This window comes from Sprattus sprattus (genome assembly GCF_963457725.1).
Source record: "Sprattus sprattus genome assembly, chromosome: 5".
Taxonomy (NCBI): Eukaryota; Metazoa; Chordata; class Actinopteri; order Clupeiformes; family Clupeidae; genus Sprattus; species Sprattus sprattus.
In genome coordinates, this window is record NC_137924.1 from 24,950,359 (window position 1) to 24,976,451 (window position 26,093).

Below are 26,093 nucleotides of genomic sequence, written 5' to 3' on the forward strand. Positions count from 1 at the left end.
ATGAAGGTGGTAACCTGTGAGATTGCCTGGCACAACAAGGAACCCGTCTACAGTTTAGATTTCCAGAAGAACCCTGAGGCCAGGATTGACCGGCTGGCCACCGCTGGAGTGGACACAACAGTTAGGGTAAGCACACATGCATTAATGGGATTGGACGTGTCCGGGACTTCAGATGCCTGGTTTGTGACTTCATTGAGGTTGTTTCAAGGGTATAAGTATCAATTGTGGAAGTGGCTGTACCTCTACAGAGACGTGTGCTATACTATCAATAATATTGTAATACTCGTTTCAGGTTGAGCTTGGTCATGACCCTGAAAACGAATAAGCCATGGCTATTTACAACGGACTAAAATGTTTTTCCCGACAACATTGTAATTGGACCTATGGATATGAGAAATATTTATGAAATGACAATACAAAATGGATAAACAACTATTAGAAGACATTTAGTGAAAGTGCTGTTGGATCCACTTGTATTTGTGCAGGCTGCCATCAGCAATATGTGAGCAGTATACAACATTATTACTGTCAATGGCTCGGAGTGCCCATGCTTGCCTTTGACCTCCGTCTGTATTGCAGATATGGCGAGTAGACAAAGGTCCTAACGGGAAGGCCTGTGTGGAGTTCCTGTCTAATTTGTCGCGCCACACTAAAGCTGTAAATGTGGTCCGCTTCTGCCCGAATAAAGAGCTCCTGGCGTCTGGAGGAGATGGTGAGTTTAAGGGAGGTGTAATTGTGTTAAGGGGAAATTATTGATGTCATTTCTATAAGTGTTTTTATTTTGTTGCAGTTCTTCCCATTACAAGTGTAATGTACTTCAGGATTTTGTGTGTGGTGGCCAGTGTGGTAATGAGAGTTTTGTGCTTACTTAGATGGAGTCATTCTGATTTGGAAGCTGAATGACAGTAAGGAGGCGGAGCAGGCTCCCGCCTTCCATGACGATGATGATGGACAGCTCAACAAGGAGAGCTGGAATGTTCTAAAGACCTTTAGGTGAGCCTCTTTTCCCACTCATAGTATTCTCATAGTATGTAGTTAAAGGTTGTCGTTGTTTGAGTGCTAAAGCCTCCATTTTATACCTCAGCATTTCCCTGTCTCCCCACTCCAAGCCTCCCTTTTTATGTTGTCCCATGTTCTGTCCCTACTTCCATTGCTGGGTGGCATGCCATGTCATTTTGACAGCCATTTTAAGTCATAGTCTTGATTTTTTTAGACCAAAATGCAAGTTCAGTTTAGTCATAATTAGTGATTTAAACATTCTTAGTCTGTTTTTGTCAACAAATATTTGAGTGTAGTTTTAATCAATAAAGACTCACTATATTTTAGTCAACTTTTAGCCTATTTTGATGCACAATGAAATATAATAAATCTACTAAATGTGTAGTTGTCATATAAAGGCACAATATAGGCAAAAATACGTACCGTAAATCCTCCAATTGTGGCCGGGGCTTGTATTTACTTAGGCTGCACAGCGCACCGGCCTTTATTTGGGGCAGGCTTGTATTAGGGGCAGGCCTTTATTTCTTACTTATCTTCTGTTATATAATTGTATTATTTAAATAATGGGCATAATTGCAGTAAGCTAATATAATTCATTGCATATGCGTTCAACACTGCCTGCACATCGCGTAGCGCTTTATGTGCGGTGTCAACGTAAACATAAACATCGGAGTTAACGTCTCTACTGTCAGTCACGGAGGAAAAGATTTCCAAAGCCTTGATTTTAATCATTTTTCTAGACACTCTATTATGCTTACCGCGGACTGAAAAGAGCTGGTTTGATATCCAGCCTAACTTTCTTTCTACATCCACCTGCTAGTCGTAGCCTATTGCATTCGTCTCGGGTCAATGCCAAATTTCTTTGCTGCTTTTTCTCCCGAATGTTCTTCAGCAATCAGCATACACCATCTCTTTGAATTTAATATCAAAGTTACGTAAGTCTACTACTGCTTTATGATCCCTTCTGGAAAAAGTAACCTAGCCAACTAAAACGTTACAGATAAACAACAGTAGGCTATACGATACGTGCATTTAGGCTAAACCATAACAAATTGCCAGACGCCCCTTCATGAACAATTACAAATTAGCCTTGTCATCCTACGTGGGGAAATGTCTTTTTTTTATTGCAAACAGCCCATGAAATTAGACAACTATATTATATAATATAATATTAAACATGAGGAGAACATGTATTTGTGAAATGCATTCAATTAAATTAAATTAAATGTCTACTTTGAGCCGACGGACTGATGCTGGTAGGCTACAGTAATAGGCTACTTTATTTTACCCCCGGCTTGTATTTGGGGCCCGGCCTTTATTAGTCCGTATGGACCAGGACCCGGCTACTATCTGGAGCCCGGCTTCTAATTGAATCCCGGCCTTTATTTGAGGATTTACGGTAGTCTAATATCTGAAACCAAATCATATTATCTTTCAAATAAATAAAACGTTTCTTTATGAATAAAACTAAAAAGTGCCTTTATGTTGACGTATTTAATGTCTCATCAGTGTCCTGTTTTAGTCATTGGAAAAAGGTTCATTGACAAAATGAACACTGGTACCATGCCCCCGACCCCGAGTACTATGGCAGTCTGCTCATGTATGTGTTTCCTCTGTGGTAGGGGTCACATCGAGGATGTTTATGACATATCCTGGACTAATGATGGAAACTCCATGGTGTCCGGTTCTGTGGACAACACTGCCATCATGTGGGACGTAAACAAGGGTGGGCCCTATGCTTCTGTGTGCTTTTCAAATCATGTTGAACACAATATATATGTATATAAATGCTTTAAAATTCATGTTGAACACGATATATATGGATATAAATACTTTGTAATTCATATTGAACACGATATATATGGATATAAATGCTTTGAAATTCATGTTGAACACAATATATATGGATATAAATGCTTTGTAATTAATGTTGAACACAATATATATGGATATAAATGCTTTGTAATTTGCTTTGCAAATCTTTTTGTTGCATTGATTGTATGCTGTGTAAATTATTTGTACCAGCTTTTTTTTACTTATATTGTGTGCGTCTGGTTCTTATGTGCAGGTCAGAAGACGTGCATCTTCAATGACCACAAAAGCTACGTGCAGGGTGTGACCTGGGATCCTCTGGGACAGTATATTTGCACATTAAGTTGTGACAGGTAGGCTAAAGGATATTGGTATATTATAAAACCTCTAGTAAAGGCCTTGTTTATTTGCTTGAGTCCCTTTACGCACCTGGCAGTTATTGGAGACCTGCCAGTAAAATGAGACAAATGTGTACCTATTACCTATTATGAATATCCTACATAGAAAGTATAAAAGTACACATATTCTTGCAAACTTCTCCATGTTGGCTATTCATCCTAACCGCCAACTCTGGACTTGACACCATTAGCCTACACACCAGATTTGACTTCCTCGTGCAACATCAAGTGTTTCCCTGCTAGTATTCCACGCTAACCTTCATATAACCAATAATTCACATGTTTGTTTTGCATGTAAACACAATCATAGCAGTCCAGTCTATCAATGGATGAGAGAGTTTTGGGCTATTAGTGGCCAGCGTACATTTGTCTGATTTAGAGTATTTCAGTGGACGATTATTGGACGTTTTATGGTACGGTCATGGACTTAAATATTGGCACCCCTGCACTTTTGTCAGTTAATGTACCACTTCTCCCAGGAAATTGTTGCAATTTCAAATGTTTTGGTATTCACATGTTGATTTCTATTTTTTTGCATTGGAACAACTCAAAAAAGCAGACAAGAAAAGCCAAATCTGACATGATTCCACACAAATCTCCAAAAGTTGGCCGGACAAAATTATTGGCACCCTTTCAAAATTTTAAGAAATAAGTGAAAGTCAAGCATGTAATGCTCCTTTAATTTGTATTTTAAGTCCCTGTGGCAAGTCACAGATGCTGGTAACATTTTAATCACATTTGCAACCAGTTAAAGAGTAGCAAAGTTGACTCAACCTTTGTGTTGAGTGTCTGTGTATACCGCACTCAGCATGGACAAAAGAATGAAGAGCAAAGAATTGTTTGGGGGTTTGAGAACCAAAATTGTAGAAAAGCATGGACAATCTCAAGGCTACAGTGTCAGCTCGCACTATTCGTCGCCTTTTGAATGAAATGGGAAGCTTTGGTAGGAGACCTAGGAGGTCCCCACTGCTGACACAGAGACATAAAAAAGCCAGACTGGCGTTTGCCAAAACCTTCCTGGGGGAGCCAAAATCATTCTGGGAGATCGTCCTGTGGACAGATGAGACCAAAGTAGAGCTTTTTGGTAAAGCAGTTTACAGAAAACGAAAGGAGGCCTTCAAAGAAAAGAACACGGTCCCTACGGTCAAACATGATGGAGGTGGACCGATGTTTTTGGGTTGCTTTGCTGCTTTTGAACCCAATGCCTTGACTGTGTGCGTGGCATCAGGAAATCTGAGGACTACCAAAGAATTTTTGGGCGCAATGTTGGGCCGAGTGTCAGAAGCTGGGTCTTCGTCAGTGGTCATGGGTCTTCCAGCAGCACAATGACCCATAGCACACTTCAAAAAGCACCCAGAAATGGTTAAGACAAAGCACTGGAGAGTTCTGAAATGGCAGAGATGAGTCCAGATCTGAATCCCATAGCACACCTGTGGCATGATCTCAAAACAGCAGTTGAGAGAAGGCACCCTTCAAATGTGAGAGACCTGGAGCAGTTGGAAAAAGAGTGGTCCAAAAGTCCAATAAAGAGTTGTAAGACACTCATTCATGGTTACAGGAAGCGATTGATTTCAGTATTTTTTTTCCATAAGGTAATTATGCTTCCAAATAGGGGTGCAACGGATCAAAAAACTCACGGTTCGGATCGTTCTTCGGATCAGAGTCACGGATCGGATCATTTTTCGGATCAGCAAAAAAATTAATAAATAGACAAGACAAATAAACATATTTTGTCTTTTTGTTTATTAACACTTGTGATTGCTTTAGCCCGGTCTGATTGTGGAGGGGGGCTGCTTAAATGCCGTGGTGATGACCGGTTGTTGAGCCACTTTCGGTTTCACTCCTGTCAGTGAAACACCGGGGTGATGTCGCTGTAAATGCGTGGCCATGCTCGATGTGTTTCCACTGTTGTAGGCTATGGCTTTCTTGTGCCTCAGTGCCTACACACCGTCACGGTTTTATCCACCAACCTCTTTCCTTCTGCATTCAATTTGACAGGGAAGCCAAAATGCTCCCAAACAGGGGATTTAAATGTGGGGCGTTCAAGTTCTTCTGTTCCTCCGCTCGCCATGACCACGCTGTGTTGCAGGTTTTTCTTTATGTTAGCTGTCGCTGCCAAATGTGAGTCCGCTGCCTGATGTGAGTCCGCCGCTGCCTGATGTGAGTCCGCATGCGCAAACACAAACGGTTTACGGCAGAAGGCTCAGGAGCAAACTATCCAAGAAGTGCATGCTCATACATGGTTTAATATCAACGTATCTGGCTTCTCTTAACGCATAATGTAGGTTTATTTAACGTAGTGTTTTATAATTTTTTCAACGGTTTACAGCATACGGCTCAGTGTCAACATATGGGGCTATGTTGTATTACTGTTACTAGTAGGCTAATGAATGCACTGCTTAACTAATAATTCAATAAACATGAAGCTTAACATCATAAACCTTGGTGGATTTCAAACATAAACAAATGCGCTTGTCATTCCACTTCATGCTGTAGCCTACACCACCCGCATTACCTGGCTCGTTGTACTACAATAGTGTCGCAAAGTTTGCGCATGCGGACTCACATCAGGCGGGTCCTCACATTTGGCAGCGACATTAGCAATCGCTATGTCAGCTACGTGTTACGTCTGTGTGGTAACCTAGGCGACAGGTTTGTGTGGCAGTGCGAGTATATGGAAACAGACGTAGCACTAGAGGCAGCAGTTATCGTTACAGTAGTCACCGAAGTCTAGCCTACTTTTATTTTCCATGCCCACTGTTCTACATGTTGTACGCTGAGGACAATAAATCACAACGAGCCATAGGACTGTTTGCTTATTGAAAAGGGAACTGTTGCAGACTTTTACCCAGAGCGTGTTAAGTAGCTCTGTCCCTGGAACTAGCAGGAATGGTTACGGCTGTGTGTGGACTGAACATGTGCACAATTTATTTTTTTCATTAATCAATCCGCGGATCATGCGTGTGCCGAACCGAAATAGATGATCCGAACGGATCACGGATCAATGATGATCCGTTGCACACCTACTTCCAAATATTAAGTTGAGGGTGCCAATACTTTTGTCCAGTCTATTATTGGAGTTTTGTGTGGAATCGAGTCAGATTTGGCATTTTTTTTCTCAGATTTTTTGTGTTGTTCCAATGCAAATAAAAGAAATAAACATGTGAATACCAAAGCATTTGTCATTGCAACAATTTTCTGGGAGAAATTGTGAATTATCTAAAGGAAGTGCAGGGGTGCCGATATTTTTGTCCATGACTATGTAGCCCTTTCTGACCCAAATCACTGCTTCTGCACCAGAAACTGTAGTTCTTCTTGCTCTCTACTGGCTTAGTTGAGCTTTAACAGTGTATGATGAAAATTATAATTTTCAATCTCCATTGCTTTTGTTCAGGGTGTTGCGTGTGTATAATGCCCACCAGAAGAAGAGGGTCCACAGCATCAGCAAGATGGCTTCAAGCTCCTCAGCTGAGGGAGAGGTATGTGAAAGTGGAACATGATTTAGGCCCCATTTGTAGACCCTGTTTGTAGAAATAGTTTCTGCATTTGTCCCAAATTTGAGCATCATTGGCTTTGGAAGTGTGTGTGTGTTGACCCACAATGTAGTGATTTTTATGACTAATTACATGGAGGTGGCAAGGGGAAGATTTTTGGAGAATCATATCAGAATAAAATGGAAGGTCTCAGACAGGCAGTTATAGGGGCATTTTTGTTTTTGTTCCCGCATAAAAGATTTCAAAAGGTCATGACTGCCTATTTATTTCCAAGACCTTGATTAATTCTGTAGAGCCTTATCATTGTTGTCATGTTCCACACATGTATAGGTGAGGAATTACAGGATGTTTCATGACGACAGCATGAGGTCCTTCTTCAGACGGTTAAGTTTCACTCCAGACGGCTCATTCCTCCTGGCCCCTGGTACGCACACACACACACACACGCACACGCACCAGCACACACACACACTAATATACATACTCATCATTCTAATGTAGTCACCACCCTGGGTTGACTTACACACTGAATTTTCTTCCTCATTCTCAGCGGGATGTGTGGAAGCCGGAGAGAATGTCACCAATACCACATATGTGTTCTCCAGGAAGAGCTTCAAAAGGTGTGTGTGTGTGTGAGAGACAGTGGGAGCGTGCATGCGTGCTCACATTAGGGATGCACCGATCCGATATTTGTATCGGTACCGATATTGAAGACATTTCTAGATCGGGTATTTTTACGTTTATGTATATAGGTAGTGTATTATGAGTGCACATAGCGATTAGCATGCTAAGCGGAGATTTAGTTATGTCCTGATGTTGATTCGCTGTAATAAAGATGGGTTCATCCTGTTAAGATTTCGACTGGATGAGCTATGAATGAGATTCATGTTGCCTTGTGTAATGTCCACAATTATATGTATCGAGTTATATTAGTTGTATAATTGTAATCGTGTAGCAATAACTCATGTTAAAGTAATTCAGTGCAGTGCTAATTAGTCCCCATTCTCATTGCAGACACACACATAATAGGATCACATGCATCGTCATGTAATGGAAATTGATGAATGCACATTAAAGGGAGATAAAGAATAGTGCTTTGGTAATCGTGGGTCTTTTAATAGACTAGAACCAGCAAATACATTAACAGGTCACCATGCTGAGCCTCTACAATGTAACGTAAAAGTTCACGCTAGCGGATATATGATTGTTAACTAATTTGAACACTAGCGCTAGTTAGAACGTACATTATTTGTGATTTATTTTTAGCCTATGTTATGAATTGATAGTGATGACTAGACATGATGTTAACCCTTTGGGCGCCAGAGGTTTTTCTCTGAAATGTTCCAATTTGATAACTTAGAAATTATAATAGATAGAGACTTTCTGTAAATTAGAGAAATGTTTAGTATGACCTAAAGTTTATGTGGAGACTAGATTTACCCATCTAATTTGCATATTATGACGTCATAGGGTGGAGGCCATCTTAGATTATAGAATTTTCACGAAATGACACATATTTGAATTGTAAAATGCATTAGTTTCCACTTCCAAAATGGCCCTCACCTTGTACATGTTATAAAGCACAATACTGAATACTCTGGTAAATAGTAAATAGCAAACATATCTATCTAAATAATAAAGATTATTTAATAATTATGAGCAATAAATGGCAGAAACAAACCGAATGTATTTAGGCTATGTGCATGAATGTATGCATGTAGCATAGGTTGTTCTTTTGCTAATTTATTATTTTCCATTTATTATGTAGGCACTCAGAATCCATGTGGAGCAAATATAGCCCTATATTACTTTTATGACAAACAAACAAAAATTAGACAAGACCCGTTTAGTTTGAAAGCTCACTCGCCGCGGCAAGGCACAGCTCATGAGTGAGGTGACGAGACAAGACGACAGACAACGTTAGTATTTTTTGATAAACATCGTCATTATTCGTCATTCATGTCTTGATCAGGCAGCGCACTACGACTACGCGCGGCCCCTCTCCCCCGTGACACACGGCTCCTGCTGCGAGCAACACCGCGCCGACCTCTGCCGCCAGCACGCCGGGCCGAGGAGCTCAGACTATCGTCATTTTCCATCCCCACCCTGTGCCTACGTTGCCCATTTCCTCTCCTCTGCACACTTCTCCCCCGTCTAACAACACCACCAGTGACAGGCAAAGACTGAACCACATTTGTGTCCCCAACATTACGGAGAGGAACGCGACCTGAAGTAAAGGTAGCAACATGGTAATCATGGTCAGAAGACCGGGGAGCTAGGTGGCTAACGCGGTAAAATGACCGGACCTCAACAGCTGCCCCAGGCTCATTACCTTCACCGACACCTTCCACACTAACACCCCGACCCCGTGAAACATCGCCACCCCCACTGACATCGGATACACCACTATCTACTGTATGGGGAACATGGCAAGAAGTTGTTTGTTGTGCTTGGTGGACACTCGCACTTTCCCCGGCTGCACTACCGTCGCACTGATTCACCCCGCTTCTTCGCCTCAGTTTTATATATAAACATGACGTAATTCCTGGTGTAGACTGAAGTACAACATGTTCTGCCACTGGTGGATGGGAGTAGAAACGGAGTTTGACACCCTTTTTGAAAAAAAACGACCGTTTTTATTCAGTGCGGCATCTTGTCGACAAAAGTCGACTGTGGCGCCCAGAGGGTTAAGTAGCAAATGAGCAAAAAATGCACCAAGATCTCATGTCATGCACTCCTCATTTTTCCCCCTCGCACGTGTGGTCACACACATACACACAGTTACCATAGTTTTGCGCTGTTTTTTTATATCGGTATCGGATTGGTATCGGCCGATACTAAACCTCAGATATCGGTATCGGTATCGGAGGTGAAAAAAGCGGATCGGTGCACCCCTAGCTCACATCTGTGTTTGGATGTGTGAGTCCATCTTCCGGCTGCTGCATGTCCTGTGTTCTCCTCTGCCCAATGGCCCTTGAGAGACCCTCCTGCAGGTTAAAGGTTCAGTCTCAGCCTGATAAGCTCGATCTGCATCTAAACTCTGCAGGCTTAAATCATCATGGTTCTGCTTGTTTGTTTGCTTGTGTCTGCTCTAAATCTGTCTGTCCCCCGCAGGCCGGTCGCTCATCTGCCCAGCCCTTCTAAGGCTACGCTAGCAGTGCGCTGCTGCCCTGTCTACTTTGAGCTCCGGACAAAGAAGGGAGAAGGTGAGGACTCCCGACACAACATTTAAGACCTCACCATGCTCTCCTTTTGAGCTCATACGCACAAGAAGCTTTTACGTCATTGTTGAGGTAGAAGGAAGTCTCAGCTTGATCTTTGGGGCAAAACCAGCTTTAATGTTAAGCTGTGAAGCCAAGCTCAGTGGTACAGTGTTGCACTCCGATATTACGTGAGCGCTAAATACATATATCTGGGGTTGAAAGGCTTTACAGTAGTTTAAAGCTTTGTGTCATCGACAAAAGAGCGAAACCATTTGTGCCGTTACAGTCCATGTGCGCTGGCCTCTAGTTGTATCTATTGATCTGGAACACAAGGCAGGGATAAGACATTGGATCTTGCTCAGTTTAGTCGTCAATGGTGCAGACAAAGGACTGAGTAAAATAACTTATTTTAATGTCCACATTTTTCTTTTTCTATTTAAGTGCATTTAGTGGTGATGAAAATGTATCAGTGCAAAATCGATAAAATTTGATACATTACATTCTAAAATGTTTTATTCGAAGGGCTGCCTTAATTTCACAAATGCCATCTTTAACTCTAGGTCTCTCTTACTCATAACCTCTCTCATAACCACCATGTCTTTCAGATGGTGAGGTCAAACCCTTGCCAAACACCCTGCAGCTGCCATACCGCGTGGTGTTTGCTGTGGCAACTGAAGACTCCATCTTCTTCTACGACTCCCAGCAGAGTCTCCCATTTGGCTACGTCTCCAACCTACACTACCATACTCTCAGCGACCTTAGCTGGTCAGTGCTTAACACTCATCCCATTTACTTAACAACCTCTTCCCCAAACACAGCTGTTGTATTTGTTGTGTACCCACTGCAATTCCTCACATTCCCTGTCAAGTGACATTAACATTGTGTTTAAGAGACTCTAGCAAGCATGCATGATTATCTTTAGGTGTGCCCTCTCAAAATGCTAAATAAAGGCATTCAGCATGTCTGATAGCACTGAATTGGTTTGAAATCCATTGGATTGATCTCCTTTTCGCATGCCTTCCACATACAGGACCAAAGATGGCTTAGTGTTGGCTGTGTCATCGACAGATGGCTACTGCTCTTTCGTCACATTTACTGAGGGTGAGCTCGGAACCCCTCTCAAAGAGCAGCCCATCCTTAAGGTGACCACGCCTGGCTCTGCCCAGGAGAAGAAGGGCAAAAGGAACTCGGCCAATGGCAAGACAGCCTCGCCTGTACCCCGCCTTCCCAGCACACCTGTCAGTCTGGAGAAGGAAAGAGTGGCTGCTGCTGCCTCCACCATGGCCTCCCCACCACCTGCCAAACCCAGTGGCAGTGAGGAGAAGAAGACGCCGCAGAACCGGCAGGCCAAGTCGCAGCCGCGCCGCATTACCCTCAACACGCTGACCGCCTGGAGCAAACCCAGCACCCCTAAAAATACCAGCTCCCCCAGTTCAGCGCCCTCAACCCCTGCCTCCTCTGCCAAGAGCACTGTTACTACGCCTCTAACAACCTCACCAGACATCCCCAAAACCGCCCCCTCTCCCCCTGGACAGTCTGCGGCAAGCACCCCAACATTAGCAGCATCATGCACCCCCAAAACTGCTCCATCCACCCCCTGCAACAAGAAGGGCTCCTCGGATCCTCTCACCCCCCTCGGAGTAGCAAACCAGAAAAGCAGCAGCTCTGCCAAGGGTCCCGGTCCCAGGTACAGTACATCTATGGTGTTTAATCCTACTGAAGAACTTTCTGTTACTTATCTGATGACGGCACTTAATAGTGTCCAGTTATAAGTCCTTCATCTCGGTAGATGGTAAATAAGATGGTGGTGGTAGTAATAGTTTTGTTTGCACAAAACTGTCAACTAGTTCATTGTTAAATACTGTGGTATGGTATTATGCTTAGTTCAGCGGATCCTTTGAAGTGTCTCAGGCAGGTGCTCAGTTCATTTTAAACAATGTATATCACCCTAGTTTTTTAGGAAGGCATTAACCAAGAATATTTAAGTAATTAACAAATGGTCAATGCATTGAGGTATTATTCCGAACGTTAACTGTAAGGTATTTAACAACTGGTGATCTTCCAACTAACCATATGCAGGTATTTGCCACTTTTTGAGGCATGTCTTTATAGGCAGAGTTTTGGTATCTTCAAGTTGATTTTGGTGGTATATGGTCATGTGAAGGATAAAACAGACCTGTTATTTCTACTAGTCACCCAGGGTATCCACTATATAGGTATGTGGTCTGGCAGATGGGTGAATAGTCTACTTTGCTAGGAGCACAGCAGTTGACACTTTGAAACACGGAAATGTTGTCTTTGAAACTCTGGATATTATGTGTATTGTGAATATTTGTTTGATGACTTAAAGCCTTACTGCTACAAACCTTTTTTATGCAGTGTTGGGCAAGCTACTTGATTTTTGTAGTGAGCTAAGCTATCAGCTACTCTACAATAAATTCAGCTTCACTACACAGAAGCTACCACTCAAAAAAAAAGTAGCAAGCTAAGTTATATAAACCTGTCAAAAGTAGTTTGATACATTAGAAGCTACTTTCAGTTAAACAAACTGAATGCCAAGTCAATGCAATTTTAGGGATCAACACAACTGTCAGTCAGATAAAAACGGTTGAATGGATGAAATTTGCGTGTTCGTATGTTTGTGTTGGATGTCATTGACGTTGACAGGAACTTTTTCTTTGGATTACAAAGAAGGCATCTGAAAACATATTTAGTTTCACTCGTCTCTTATAAAGTGACGTACTTTTGAAGGTATGGCTGTTGAGTCAGGTATTCAAACGCAGATGAAAACAAATGAGTGCAGAAGACCTCGCCTACCTTCATCTTTTGCTATTTCGTGCATTTTCGCAATTCGACTCCCTGAGCAGACAGCACGGACTTTTCACTTTTTAACTTTCATCATCTTCAACTGTATCTAAATATCAACAGCATTCTAGTTATCCGGTTGTCTAGAATCTGCATGCATGAGCAGCGTCTGGTGTACTTGAAGTGACGCGCGGCGGGCGCATGTTTACCGGTTTACCACTTTGGGGGGGGGATGTTTTTGCCTAAAATTCCTGATTTCGCAGGAGCTTCCAACTTTTGGCGGGGATAAGCCCCTACATAAAACCTATTATTTTTCCTGTGACCCAGCAAAACTAGGGGGGTCTGGGGGCATGCTCCCCCATAAGATTTTTTTTTAAAATAACCTTTTAAATAGTGTCCTCTAGTGAGTTTTAGGAAGATAAATTAACAAATTGAGATTTAAAATATGGCACAAATATAAACATATTGAAGACATCTGCTGAGATTTTGTTTGGGATTTGTGTGAAGCAAGAGCACCCTGACCCGGGAGAGAAAGCTTAGGAACAGCTACTACACTTTGCCTCCACGTATTAATGTGAGGCCTCCTTCTCTGCAATGACTGATCAAAACAAAGCAGAGAAACAGACTGTGCCTGGAGAAGAGCTTGGTATCAGCAGTTGCCTCCCTTTGTTTTAGGAAGAGAAATTAACAAATGTAGATTTAAAATATGGCACAAAAATAAACATATTGAAGACTATAACGGTCTAAAGGTGCTCATTATAGTTAATGTCAGATATCCTCTGTTCAATTTTCAAACTCTCCCTCACTATATTACTTTTTTGATCGAGCAATATTCCATGACACCTGATACGATGCCAACGTGACCGTTTCAGAGTACTTAGCCGAGTCTGTTTCTCTGACTGATGTATCAGAGAATGTATCTTGTGCTTGCCCAGCTCTGCTTTTAGGAACTCCTGGGCTATGTTAGCATCCAAGTTCAAGGCTTTAAAATGCGACCGTGACGTCTGCATATTAAGCAAAGGGGTTTTCCATTTCGCTCCGCAAATAATTCCTCCCATTCAGGCAAGAACGCCCGGTGTTCATATTCATACATTCGTTTAGCTCTACGCTTTGCTGGATCCATGGCATTCTTTCAGTAGCTACCGCTAGTCTGGCTAGTAACTCTCTGAGACTGGGTGCACACATTAGAATGTTTCACTTTGGAACATTAACGTTACTTGAAGACATCTCTCAAGATCGAGTGATGACAAAATATACATGAATAAATACCCCCATTCAAATCGGACAGCTTTTTGTCTGTATTTCCAAATATATTGCGAGCAAAATATGCATTTTAGATGGCCGGCAACTACTAACTGCTATCTTATCTTGAAACAGAAAGTAACGTGTGCGCATCGGGGCAGAAGTCCGCCTTGCGCATACAGAGAGCAGAGGACAATTGTAAACGCGCAATCATCTAGTGACAAAAATGACATGCCGTTGTGCAAATAAGATAAATAACACAAAGCTATTTATTGTGTTTAATAAAATAACAAGCTATAGAGTATAGACCTGTTCTATAGGAAAGGTATCCTTAACTGACTTCCGTTGTGATCTGGCGCTTTATAGAAAATTAAATTGAGCAAAGTTAACTTGACCTTTCAGGGGGGGTGCCGTTTGGGGGGCAGGGCGCCCCCCTTATACAATGGTAGGGGAAACACTAACATATCTCAACAGTGTTTTGTTTTCGGCACAGTCGCAGGCAGACAGCCGAACTTCGTGCTTTCATGCAATCCCAATGAGAGCGACACGAACTTCGTCTGAGCAAAAAAAAAAAAAAAAAAAACTTCATGTGCACGCAGAGACTATGGCGGCCGAAATTAGACTATGGCGGTGCGCCATAGTCTCGTCAATGTGTGGGAAACACTGTAGCTGTTAGCATGGATTAAAGTTTTCCGTCGCTATGACGGATTTCCGTCAACTTGGCTCGCATAAGGCCAACAATGAGATTGATGCAGATCCGAAGAGAAAAAAGAGGGGGGGGGGATAATATCATTTTCTGTAATAATAATTTAATTAACTTGTCAAAAACATCGTAGCATATGACCCGGTCAGTTGCCATTTAATGTTTTGATTTTTCGCCTTGACTGATTGTTACTTGAAGAAACGAACGTTCTAACAAAAAATATTTGGAGCGCTTCCTAATCAGACCTGGCTGTGACTGCGAGAGTGAGGAGAAATGAGGATCAGTGCAGTCTCTGTCACCATCTCAGGTTCTAAAATATAAAATGTATACACCCAGCGACTGTCTAAAATGAAAGCTAGATTGACTGGGTGGAGGAAGACAATGACAAAGAGAAACAGACCCGGTTTTCAAGGCATGTCGAAATTGTGGACAACGAGTTGCCCGAATCCTTGTCAATCCAGCACAGGCAAATTCTTCTGCTGACTCTATCAAGGGGAGCGAAAACATTCAGAAATACATGGCATTTCGTCACCAAGCGCCAAGCGACACACATCGCCTACGGTGAATGATAACTAGTAATAATTAGGGCCGGGACTCGATTAAAAAAATTAATCGAATTAATCAGAGGCTTTGTAATTAATTAATCGAAATGAATCGCATTTTAATCGCAAATAAATATTTCACCTGAGAACAGTGAGAAGTAATTTTTTTCACATGGATTTTTAGTATACCATTGAATAATGACTGAATACATAAGCTTAAGCAACACAAATATTGTTTATTTTTGTTCAAGTTCAACAGACCAGTGCAAGTTTTGCCATTAAGTGTAGCAATACCATATTTAGAAATGTAGTACATTTCAGAAATCCAGGTAGCCTATAGATAGGTAGACCTTCTGTAAACTATAATACTTTGGGTTTTTTAAGTAAAACACAATACTTTCAAGTACATTCAGAACATTGGAAACCCTGACTGTTAGAAAACATCTCTGGTTGTACCCGGAGTCAGGCTTAACGTCCACGCTAGCTGCTATATGTTTTGCATTGAGGTGATACTCGATGTGCTGCGGTGATATGCGAATTCCTTGTTGCATAGCTTGCACTGAACCATGTTCTTATCGATGCCTCCATCCGTTCATTTTTTGTAACAAAATGTCCCATTCACTGGGCCAACCAACGCGGTCTCATCAGCTTCTTTGTTCATGTTCACTGTGCCACTGTGGTTTGTTGTTCAACTCATAGACATATATATGTATGTCTAAGGTTCAACTTGTTTGAACCGAATTTATGCGCATTAGTTGGTGCGCCAGTATAATCGGTCCGTCTGAAACTCCTCCAGTGAGAAACGTTCCGCGGTGCAAAAATAGATACGATTTAAAATGCGTCAATTTTTTTAACGCGTTTATTTTTGTGAAATGAATTAATCTTAATTAACGCGTTAAAGTCCCGGCCCTAGCTTTAATACTTTTAGAAATGATTAAGTTCGGTTAAGCTAGTTTAATGTTAGTTAGTTAACGTTGGCTATCTCTGATAGTGCGTTGGCTACAAAGGCTTGCTTGCATGCTAGCTAATTAGTCTAATCTGTAGGCTATTTCCTGTAGGCCTACTATGGTAGGTATATGATTAAAGGTAACACAAAAATCCATAAATATAATGTGTTATAAAAAAATTAAAAAAAACGATTGTTAAAAGTAATTTTTTTTTTTACCTTTAATAAGATTGTATTAGTTGTTATTACTATGACAACTAATAACCTAAAAGAAATAAGAATACTGTTGAATATGATTGTCTAATTTACATTGTCTGTTTGGTTTTTGTTAAAAAAATCTAAGAAAACACTTTGAATCTGTAGACTAATGCTAATAGTCTTATTATTGCCATTTGATGACAATTGTTCATATTATAAAATAGGGGCTGTTGAAGAATCCCCAGAAAGGACTGTATTGCTGGTAATGATGAAATAGTGAGTGACAATCGCCACAGGTTGTCCGGTAAGAACAATACAGATGTCAATGTCCAATAATGAATGTTTATTGCCAACACACAGTGCAGATATGAAGTGACCGTGAACTGAACCGTGATGACTGATTGAACCGTGTAATGACTGTGTTATCCGTGGTTTCTATGGAAATAATATATAACAAATATATACATTAGCACTCAAATACAATAAATGAATCATTATGTACAACAAGAGTGAACATGAAATGGTGACAATATCCTGAATGAGAAGCGGTCCGACAGTGAATGCTCAATACAACAAATAATAAACAGGTATTTATCTAACTAATATTTACAAACTTAATAAGCTAAGCATACATGTAATTACAGAACACTCACTGTCTTAAAGACGCACGGCAATGATGAAAGTCTCTGAACTTAGTCCCCCAAAATCCTTGTTGCTCCTCTCTCCAGCTTCTGCTCCCACAAAATGGCCAGAGAGAAGGTCGGGCTTATATAGGGGGAGAGGGGCTGAGCGGCATGTCAGGACATGCCTCAGGGAAAGACTTGAAACAGTCCACAGAGTTATGTAGGTTTCCTTGAAACTGTCCCGGGGTGACCAATAAACAGTGACATTCCACTGTTTACGACCCCCCACAGAACCTAGGGATCAGCTGATAGGCTGACCGCTGCCTGGACCCCAGGTTCTGTGAGTGGCCCAAAACAGCAGGGTGCTTCAGCTGATGGCTCTGGGGGAGGGAGCCATTTTTACACATATACTGTAAGCCTAAATAAGTGTGTTTATTATTTTTGAACAAAGGTTAGGCCTAAATGTTATTTCACAAGTTTCTAAAAGTGCCCCCAATTTTTTTTTTTTTTTTAAATGCCCCTGGATTTCAGTGAATCGTTTTGCCATGTATAGCCCTGTTACGGCAGACCCTGAGAACAAAAGGTCCCGTAACATAAAAGGCCCGACTCTGGTTTGCGGATCAACAGTTTGGTTTATTATAACAAACACAGTGGTGGTTGCAGTAAAAGAGGAAGAGAGGGGAAACAAAGTACCAACAAAAAAGCCTTCATAAAACTAACTGGTTGCAGCAGCTTACCTAGCTCCCGTCAAAATGAAAAAGGAGGTGAGTCTTCCGCAGACTTCCTTACCTGCACTTGCTATTTCTAAGCTAAAAAAGGTGCAGACAAAACAAACAACCACCAAGCAAACCAGAGTAGGCCAACGAACAAGCGCGTAACACGCGTAAATGTCTCAAGTCAAAAAGTCTCCAAAGTTCGGTGTGTAATCCAGTGTGTTATCAGGAACAGTTTGTGGGAAGCAGACGCGGCCAGTTCCAAGCAAGTGAGCGCCTCCATCTTTGGAAGGGCCGGCTTTATAAAGGGCGAGGTCCCGCCCGGCAATAGAGAATAGGTCCGCGACCACGCCCACTCCACCTTGTCGAGACGAGCAGAGGAGAACCACAACACCGTAACACCCCCACCCTTAAGAAATAAATTGGGGGATAAACAACAAAGGTTATACAGATATACAAATGTGTAAAGCTATATACAGAGGGCAAAAGAAGCAAAAAATAACTCATCTCTCCAGCTGGAACCCCTCACACCGGCTCCGCTGAAAAAAAAGGTTAGCACAACATCACCACATTCAACCCACAATTTAGTGACATCATGACGTGCAATTAGGCACGAGAAAGATCATCGTGAGGCTCCACCGGTTGCGCTGCCCCACCGACATGCACTTCAAAATGCTCCAAAGCCAACACAAGAGCAAGGGCCTCCTTTTCGATAATGGAAAACGCCCTTTTGCGAACTTTAAATTTCCGCAAAAAGAAACACACTGGGTGTTCCAGCCCGTCTTCCCTTGATTGCCAGACTACCGCGTCACTCCCAAAACACCAGCGTCTACCGCTGGAGCAAAGGCAGAAGACAAGTTCAGAGCGGCCAGTATGGAATCAGTGTTAGAGAGGGCTTTAACGGAGTCCAAGTGCTGAAAAGACCGTTTATTAACGAGGTCAGAAAGAGACACAGCAGCAACGATAAAGAAAAACACCATTAGCACTTTAAAAACGGCAACAGGAAAACTCCTTAACGTAGACATAATAGTCAGCAGGTACGGATTACCTGACGTGGTCCTTGGGAACTGGCTAACAAATAGAGGACCAGGAGAAGGGTCATTCTTTCGCACGACAGTAGGTTTTTGACTAGAGGTCAAATTAGGAAGGCAAGGCAGAATAAAAGGTGATACGGACCCTTGAAATAATTCCCCACCAGAACAGGTAGGCAAATAATGAGAAACAAAAGTATCACCAGAAGGAGCCATCAGCTCACTTTCGCGATCTTTGAGTAGAGACTCTTTAACACTTTGCGCCTTATTTTATGTCACGTTTAAAAGATCAGACCCTAAAGAGGTTGGAATTGTTGGAGAAATTTTAGTCACCACAGGGCTAGGCAGAACCTTTCCACCAGCCAAATCGTTACCCAGTAACATCGAAACACCCTTTACGGGAAGAGAGGGGCGTATGCCCACCGTAACATTACCAGTGACTAACTTCGAAACAAGTGAGATAGGGTGCAGAGGGACGCTCACAGCGACCATTTCGAAGCCCTGGACAATTATACTTGCTCCAGTGCAGGAGTCCTTACCAAAAGGAAGGACATTCTCCAACACAAAACTTTGCGACGCACCAGTGTCGCGTAGGATCTTTATTGGGATGCGCTCACTAGAATTTCCCACTAACGTGACAAAACCGTCCATGATGAACGGAGAAAAATTCTGGCAATTATTACTACTCTCGTCTTTCCGAGACGTCATAAGAAGTGTAGAGACACATGAATTGGACTCAATACGGGAATTGGTAGAGCTGGGCCTGTTTTTACGCTTCAGAGCAAAACAGTCGGAGAGAATATGGCCCCGCTTTTTGCAATAACCGCAAATCGGAACAGTATCTCTCGGACGGGACGTTCATAGCGTCTCCGTGTAAGAAGACTGACCCATAGGTACGTTATATTATTATATTATATTATAGGTATTGGAGGCCCACGGAGGACTACCACTACGGAGCTGAAATTTCATAGAGCAGGCGCTTACGCTCTTATGGGAGAGTATGTACTCATCAGCCAGCCCTGCTGCGCTGGAAGGCTTGAGGTCTTTGTGCTCGCTAACGTATGTGGCGACGTTCTTGGGTAGACAGTTTTTAAAGTCTTCGAGCAGTATTAAATCACGCAGGCCCTCAAAAGTTGTGATGTTTTGTGAGTTAAGGCGAGACACTACAGGTGAATAGGGTATTTTTTTAAATAATAGATATCACCATGAAACTTCCTCAGTTGATTACTCACACACGTATGAACAAAAAATGTATTACAAGTTTCTGTAATTACTATGTTTGATTATGCAAATTAGGCCTTATCTAATTAAATATGCTCAAATTTGCATATATTTCCGGTAGATATATCTGGACATACGATAAAGCCAGGTGATTTTTTTTATTTTCATTTTGTTAACATACAAGATGCAAACACATTTACAGAGGGATTTCAGGATATCTGCTTTCATTACCTAGAAAATCAAAATATACTGTCTACAGCCTTAAAAAACTTATTTTCGCCACCTTTTTTTGATCAAAATGTCACATAAATCAGGCCAGGAATGATTAATTAACAAATCCTTCTGTAAATATCTTCAGAAGACTGCTAAGTGTATAACTGGAAAGTGTGGTGTACATAGGTGCTACATAGGCTGAGAAGTATCTACCGGAGAATGACAAAAAACTCATTTTGAGAAAATCGCATGTAAAGATTCAGGAAGTGTCTAGCCATACCACGTGATGCGTCTGAGCGAATCACGTTATCAGAAACCACCGCAAACCAATGAAATTGCGTCCTTATGTTTAAACCCCCGTTTTTGCTAACATCATTGGTTACTGCTGGAAAGGAAATGTCCTTATTTGGATTAGATAACGTTGTGTGAGAGCTATAGCGCTTTCCAACGGTACCAAACATGTCAAGCATCAGAAAGCCGACATACTGCACGTTACGTTAGACTGCTAACTTTCCTGGAAACCTATGAGAATGCTGACGCCGCGAACAGACAAAATGTGAATAAATATACACATTAATGTATAATTAGGATATTTTCTTTATGCTAGTATGAAAGATTACATGTTTAGGGAGTGAACTAGCTCAAAATCTCAAAATTGACCACTGCTGAAAAAACGATGTTTTTGCCTGCCGTGTCTCGCCTTAAGCCAGCGATCAAACTATACAGCTTTGTCCCTAAAAAACTCCACATACGAAAACGTTTCCTGCTTCTGATGGTTCAGAAATTTCTGCCGGTAGGCTTCAGGGACAAGTGAATAGATGCGCAGCACCGCTTGTTTGACTTTATCATAGTCGAGCGCATCTTCGAGCGACAAGGCAGAGTATGCCTCTTGCGCCTTCCCCGTAAACACACTCTGAAGCATCATTGTCCAGACCTCACGCTGCCACTTCAGGACTGTGGCTACCATTTCAAAATGTCCAAAGAATGTATCCACCTCCTTCTCTCTAAACGGAGGGACAATTCTAATATTCCAGGCTACATCGAAATTATTAGATGGAATGATAACCCCTGCTTCGCGAGCTTTTATGTCTAGCTCTTTAAGCCGAATTGCCTGCCCTATCTCCAGGTCTTTCAACTTAAGCTTGTGCTCTCGTCGATCTTTCTCTCTCTGCCACTGTCTGTCTGCTTCCAACCGAGTCCTTTCCTTATCCCACTCGATCTCCTTCTCCCTCAACTCTGTTCTACGAAGCTCGAGTGCACCTTTGGTGATTTGGACGCCTGACACATCAGGTGCAGGTGACGTCGCTGCAGACGCTCCAGCTCCAGGAAGCAACTTTTCGGCCTCCCCTATAATTCCCTGCCTAAGCAAAGCCTCCGTAAGTTTAGTCAGGAGCTCCGCTTTTAACGGACTACCCCGTACCTCTATTTTATAGTGCCCCGCAATTCTCAGTAACTCATGGCGAGTAAAACTGGTTAAAATAGTCTGATTTTGCTCTTCAATAAACTCTTCAAGAGTAGACATCTTTACTGTGTGGAATAGCCTACCAAGGCAAAATCACGCAAAACAACGTGAAACACAACACTGGCTCACAATAAACGGAGACAATAACGGCGGCGAAATGTCGCACTAAAGGCACCATTAATAATGTGCTAAATTCGTATCCGGACAAGCCCCCATTTATGTTACGGCAGACCCTGAGAACAAAAGGTCCCGTAACATAAAAGGCCCGACTCTGGTTTGCGGATCAACAGTTTGGTTTATTATAACAAACACAGTGGTGGTTGCAGTAAAAGAGGAAGAGAGGGGAAACAAAGTACCAACAAAAAAGCCTTCATAAAACTAACTGGTTGCAGCAGCTTACCTAGCTCCTGTCAAAATGAAAAAGGAGGTGAGTCTTCCGCAGACTTCCTTACCTGCACTTGCTATTTCTAAGCTAAAAAAGGTGCAGACAAAACAAACAACCACCAAGCAAACCAGAGTAGGCCAACGAACAAGCGCGTAACACGCGCAAATGTCTCAAGTCAAGAAGTCTCCAAAGTTCGGTGTGTAATCCAGTGTGTTATCAGGAACAGTTTGTGGGAAGCAGACGCGGCCAGTTCCAAGCAAGTGAGCGCCTCCATCTTTGGAAGGGCCGGCTTTATAAAGGGCGAGGTCCCGCCCGGCAATAGAGAATAGGTCCGCGACCACGCCCACCAGCGAGAACCACAACACCGTAACAAGCCCATTAACAAGAATGGTGAAGTCTTGCAAAAATATTGGTTTTATGCCCTAGCTTTGAACTAGTAAGTGATAATATCGTGATAATATGAAGTTCAAATATCGAGGCGGTAGGCTATGCAGCCACGACCCCATGTGAGTGCTGATTTATTTTTTTTTTCTTCAGTCAGATGATTTTTTTTTTTTGCTTTAATCCCTGTGTTAGACCTGATGAAAATCAACCCATGATGATGTCATGGCTGGTCAATAGAGGTCTGATGAACAGCTTCTATGAAATGTTCACCATCCATTCACATTCAGTAGAGGTCACAATCCTGCCGATCGCCCTATGAAGACTAATAGAGTATAATGGCTAACTCTATAGAAAGGGTTTTATGACATGGGCTTGGTTTGAGAGAGTCCATATTCCAACCCTTAGCAAATAGCTGAACTTATTATTGAGCTTATCAATAACGATGATGAGATAATAATACCTGCTCTGCAGGTAGATGCCTGGTAAGGGGTTGGGTGAGAAGTGAGTCAGAAATCTGGTTTGAAATTCAATTACTTGTGGATATTGCATTGAAATATCGGGAAATCAGATTTCTCTAATACCGCTACCCTGATTACAGTAGATTGTAATTCGATTGTAATAAAAATACCTAAATGCATTTAAACTCACAACCATGGGAAGCAGTGGCATGCTGTTATCATTCCTATGGGTTTGTTGTGACCTTGGTGGGTTCAGGGATAAATGAGGTTGGCCTTATCCTTTAATTATTAGCGCTAGGAATGAACATTTTATCATCTTAACCTTACCATGTATTAGGAAGTAACTGAAAATATGAAGAAACTTAATTTACAAACTGTGACAAGAAGATGTGAAAAGAGGTAGACTTAGTTTTGAATTTTTTGCAGCAGGAAATCAACGTCTGTTTTACTTTCCCCTTAACATTTATCATTCATCTTTCTTAAGAATCTAGATGCTGAATAACTATTATTTTATTTGTTTACCTGTTTTAGTTCGTTGTTTTAGAGTACATTGGTGTCAGCAGAGCACGTGGTGGCTGCAATGGAGGAACAGGATTAAGAAGCAGACTCCCCAGTCTTGGCACTGGGCTCCTCGTGTTGTTTTGGTTTCCAGGCCAGGTCTGATGGTCACGGACACGAAGGGTGGGGGGATCGTTAGACCTCCTGCTGTGTGTTCAGTAACAATGAGTTCCTCCCAGCTTTGCTCTGAAACAATGGCCAGTCTGTCCTTGTGTACTTTCAAGGGTCTGCAAGACAGGGGCAAGAGAGGGGAGAAAGTGTGAGTTTTAGAGAGCGAGAGGCGAGAAAAAAGGCAAAACTAACGATTGAACAAGTGGACAAAATCAATGAAGTGTGAAGAAGCGGGAGAAATAATGAGGCATGTATGGTGTATCGGGACCGAATGAGCCATAGAATAGAAGCTGAGGGGGAGGCCGAAAAAGGCCAAAATGGCAATAATAATTATTACCGTCAATATTTTGATTTGTGTCTGCATTTGCTGTGATTTAGGGATAATGAAGCATCAGCGTAGGATTAGGTTTTGAGTCCTCCCTTGCCATCATTGCATTAGGTTGTCCTTGGAATGAAGGAGGGTGTACTACAGTCTGTGCTTCAGTGCCTGTGGCCCAGGTGTGTGCTCCTGAAGCTGCTGGTGAGGAAATGCTGTCAACTAACTTGACAGGTGAAGACATACTCATTCACACCCTCCCTGTTCAATATGGACCTAGTGCAATGGTGGAGAACTGCAGCGGTACTGCTATGACATTTGGTACAAGGTCAACTTGGGGGATGAGGACTAAAGTGAAGTAGAGACATTCTGGAATGCAGAAAGAAATTGAAATCTAGAAAATATCTGTACACCTCTGGTCATGTATTTCAGGGGAGCTGTTTCTTGAAATATTTTTTTGTAAATGAACAAGCATTGCGTGAATGCTCTTCTTTTAGAGGCTATTAAAGCGCATCCCTAATATCAGGTTTTTTTCAGCCATCTGTCAGGTCATTGGTGGCACAACCTGCTCTACCAGTGTAGCTTCAGCAACACATTTCAAGTCTGATAAATGTATGAATTAATTAAAATAACTTCATTTAAAAGACATGTTTGGTGCTTTCAAGCATATCTACTTGGAGCAAAATTATTTATTAGAAAAACACATTTATAGTATTAAAACCAAAATATACAGAAATCATATTGATTTATTGCTTCTTGATTTATCTATGCCTCAAATGTTTGTTCGGCTAATAGAAATGTAGGCTTTCACTTTCATTATTGCAGTAACACTTCTTTCCCAGAAGGAAGTGTTGGTTGTTGTAATGCGGATGTATGTTAAAACAAAGAAACCTCAATGATGGGTTGGTGGTGCAGTGCAGACGGTATTTCCTTCCGTCTTCATTATCTTTCGCTTTCAATTTTATTTAAATCTTCACAAAATACCAACAGCTTTTGTAAGAGAAAACAACTCTTAATTGTAAGAGCTGCCAGTAGCCATCTTTTGGTGACATCTCAAAGCAAGGGATAAGGAGGATTTGACTCAACAAAAGATCATAATAAAATGCAAACTAGTATATTTTTTGTAGGAACAAGCCTGATCTGCGCTTCGATTTGACACAATTCTTTGCTTTGTGTTTTGTAGGCGTATCTCTCTGACATCAGTTATGATGCGATCACCTGCTCCCTCTCAGAAGGCCATCACACCCTCTTCCACTGAAAAAGCCAAACACGGTGAGTCGTGCCAAGAAACAAGGGCGGGGCCTGGACTAATGCCTCAAGAATTTCACGCTGCCAGCCAACCACATTTTTGTAGCGTGACAACGAGACCATTGTTTTGTACTGTTTTAACTGAGGTGTGTGTGTATGTGTGTTCTTCAGAGAGGCCATCCCCTTCCAGTGACCCTTTGTGCAACCCTCCAGAGTCCAAGCGTCCGAAGACGGATTCTCCCCAACCAAAGGGATCTGGCGATCCTGCTCCAGATCCTGAAGCGAGCCCTGGTCCTACCCAGGAAAAGCCCAGCACGGTCTAAGTCCAGCTGCTGACCTCTGGATCTGTGAACCTCATGTCCCGACAGTCTCAACAATGCCACCATCTGCCCTCTTTTAAGAATGCCCATGTGTTTACATGTGCACTTATATAAATGTACTGTATATCAATCCTTTTAAGTGGAGAGGGGAAGAAAGAGTTGAAAATGTCCAGGAATTATGATGTCAATGCGGAACTGCATTTGTTTTTTTTGGTACCACGAACATGAGTATGCACACACACATACACACGTATACACAACCAGAAAGAGTAACATTTATTATGGTCTACATTGTAACATTAAACCAAGGGCCGTTTGTGTTTTTTGTAAGGTAGCATTTTGTATATAATATAATGACAATATGTGCAAAATAATTCTTGTTTATGTCTCTACACATTAATGAAAAAAGAAAGGATTTGCTCTTTCATATACTGTGGTCCCCTTTTCATTTTTTTCATCCTTAAAGTACATGTGCAGCATTTATACCTTATTCTAAGCAGATTATCTGGACAATTTTTATGTTTTGATGTTCTGCAAAGTGATATAAAAGAATTTTCAAAAGATCATTTCTGCAAGATTTTTTTCCTCTCAAATTGTCACCACGTATAGATCTGATGGACTAAATTGATTGTGTTCATAAAGTACATAAAAGTGTCATCTTCATAGATTAGTCCCACCCAGGTCTAGGCAAATATAATTTAGATCTAG

The 26,093-nt window shown here is 41.8% G+C and overlaps 1 protein-coding gene across 1 annotated transcript; it reads left to right on the forward strand.

Moving 5' to 3' along the window:
• On the forward strand, positions 1–25,388 carry chaf1b (chromatin assembly factor 1, subunit B; the record flags this gene model as incomplete). Its single annotated transcript, XM_080839172.1, has 13 exons — positions 1–126; positions 580–712; positions 873–993; positions 2,622–2,725; positions 3,068–3,164; positions 6,604–6,688; positions 7,034–7,127; positions 7,254–7,323; positions 9,818–9,909; positions 10,512–10,671; positions 10,937–11,593; positions 25,001–25,089; positions 25,237–25,388. The coding sequence occupies 13 exons, from the start codon at positions 1–3 to the stop codon at positions 25,386–25,388; spliced, it is 1,980 nt and encodes a 659-aa protein (XP_080695298.1).
• Between the last annotated feature and the right edge of the window lie 705 nt (positions 25,389–26,093).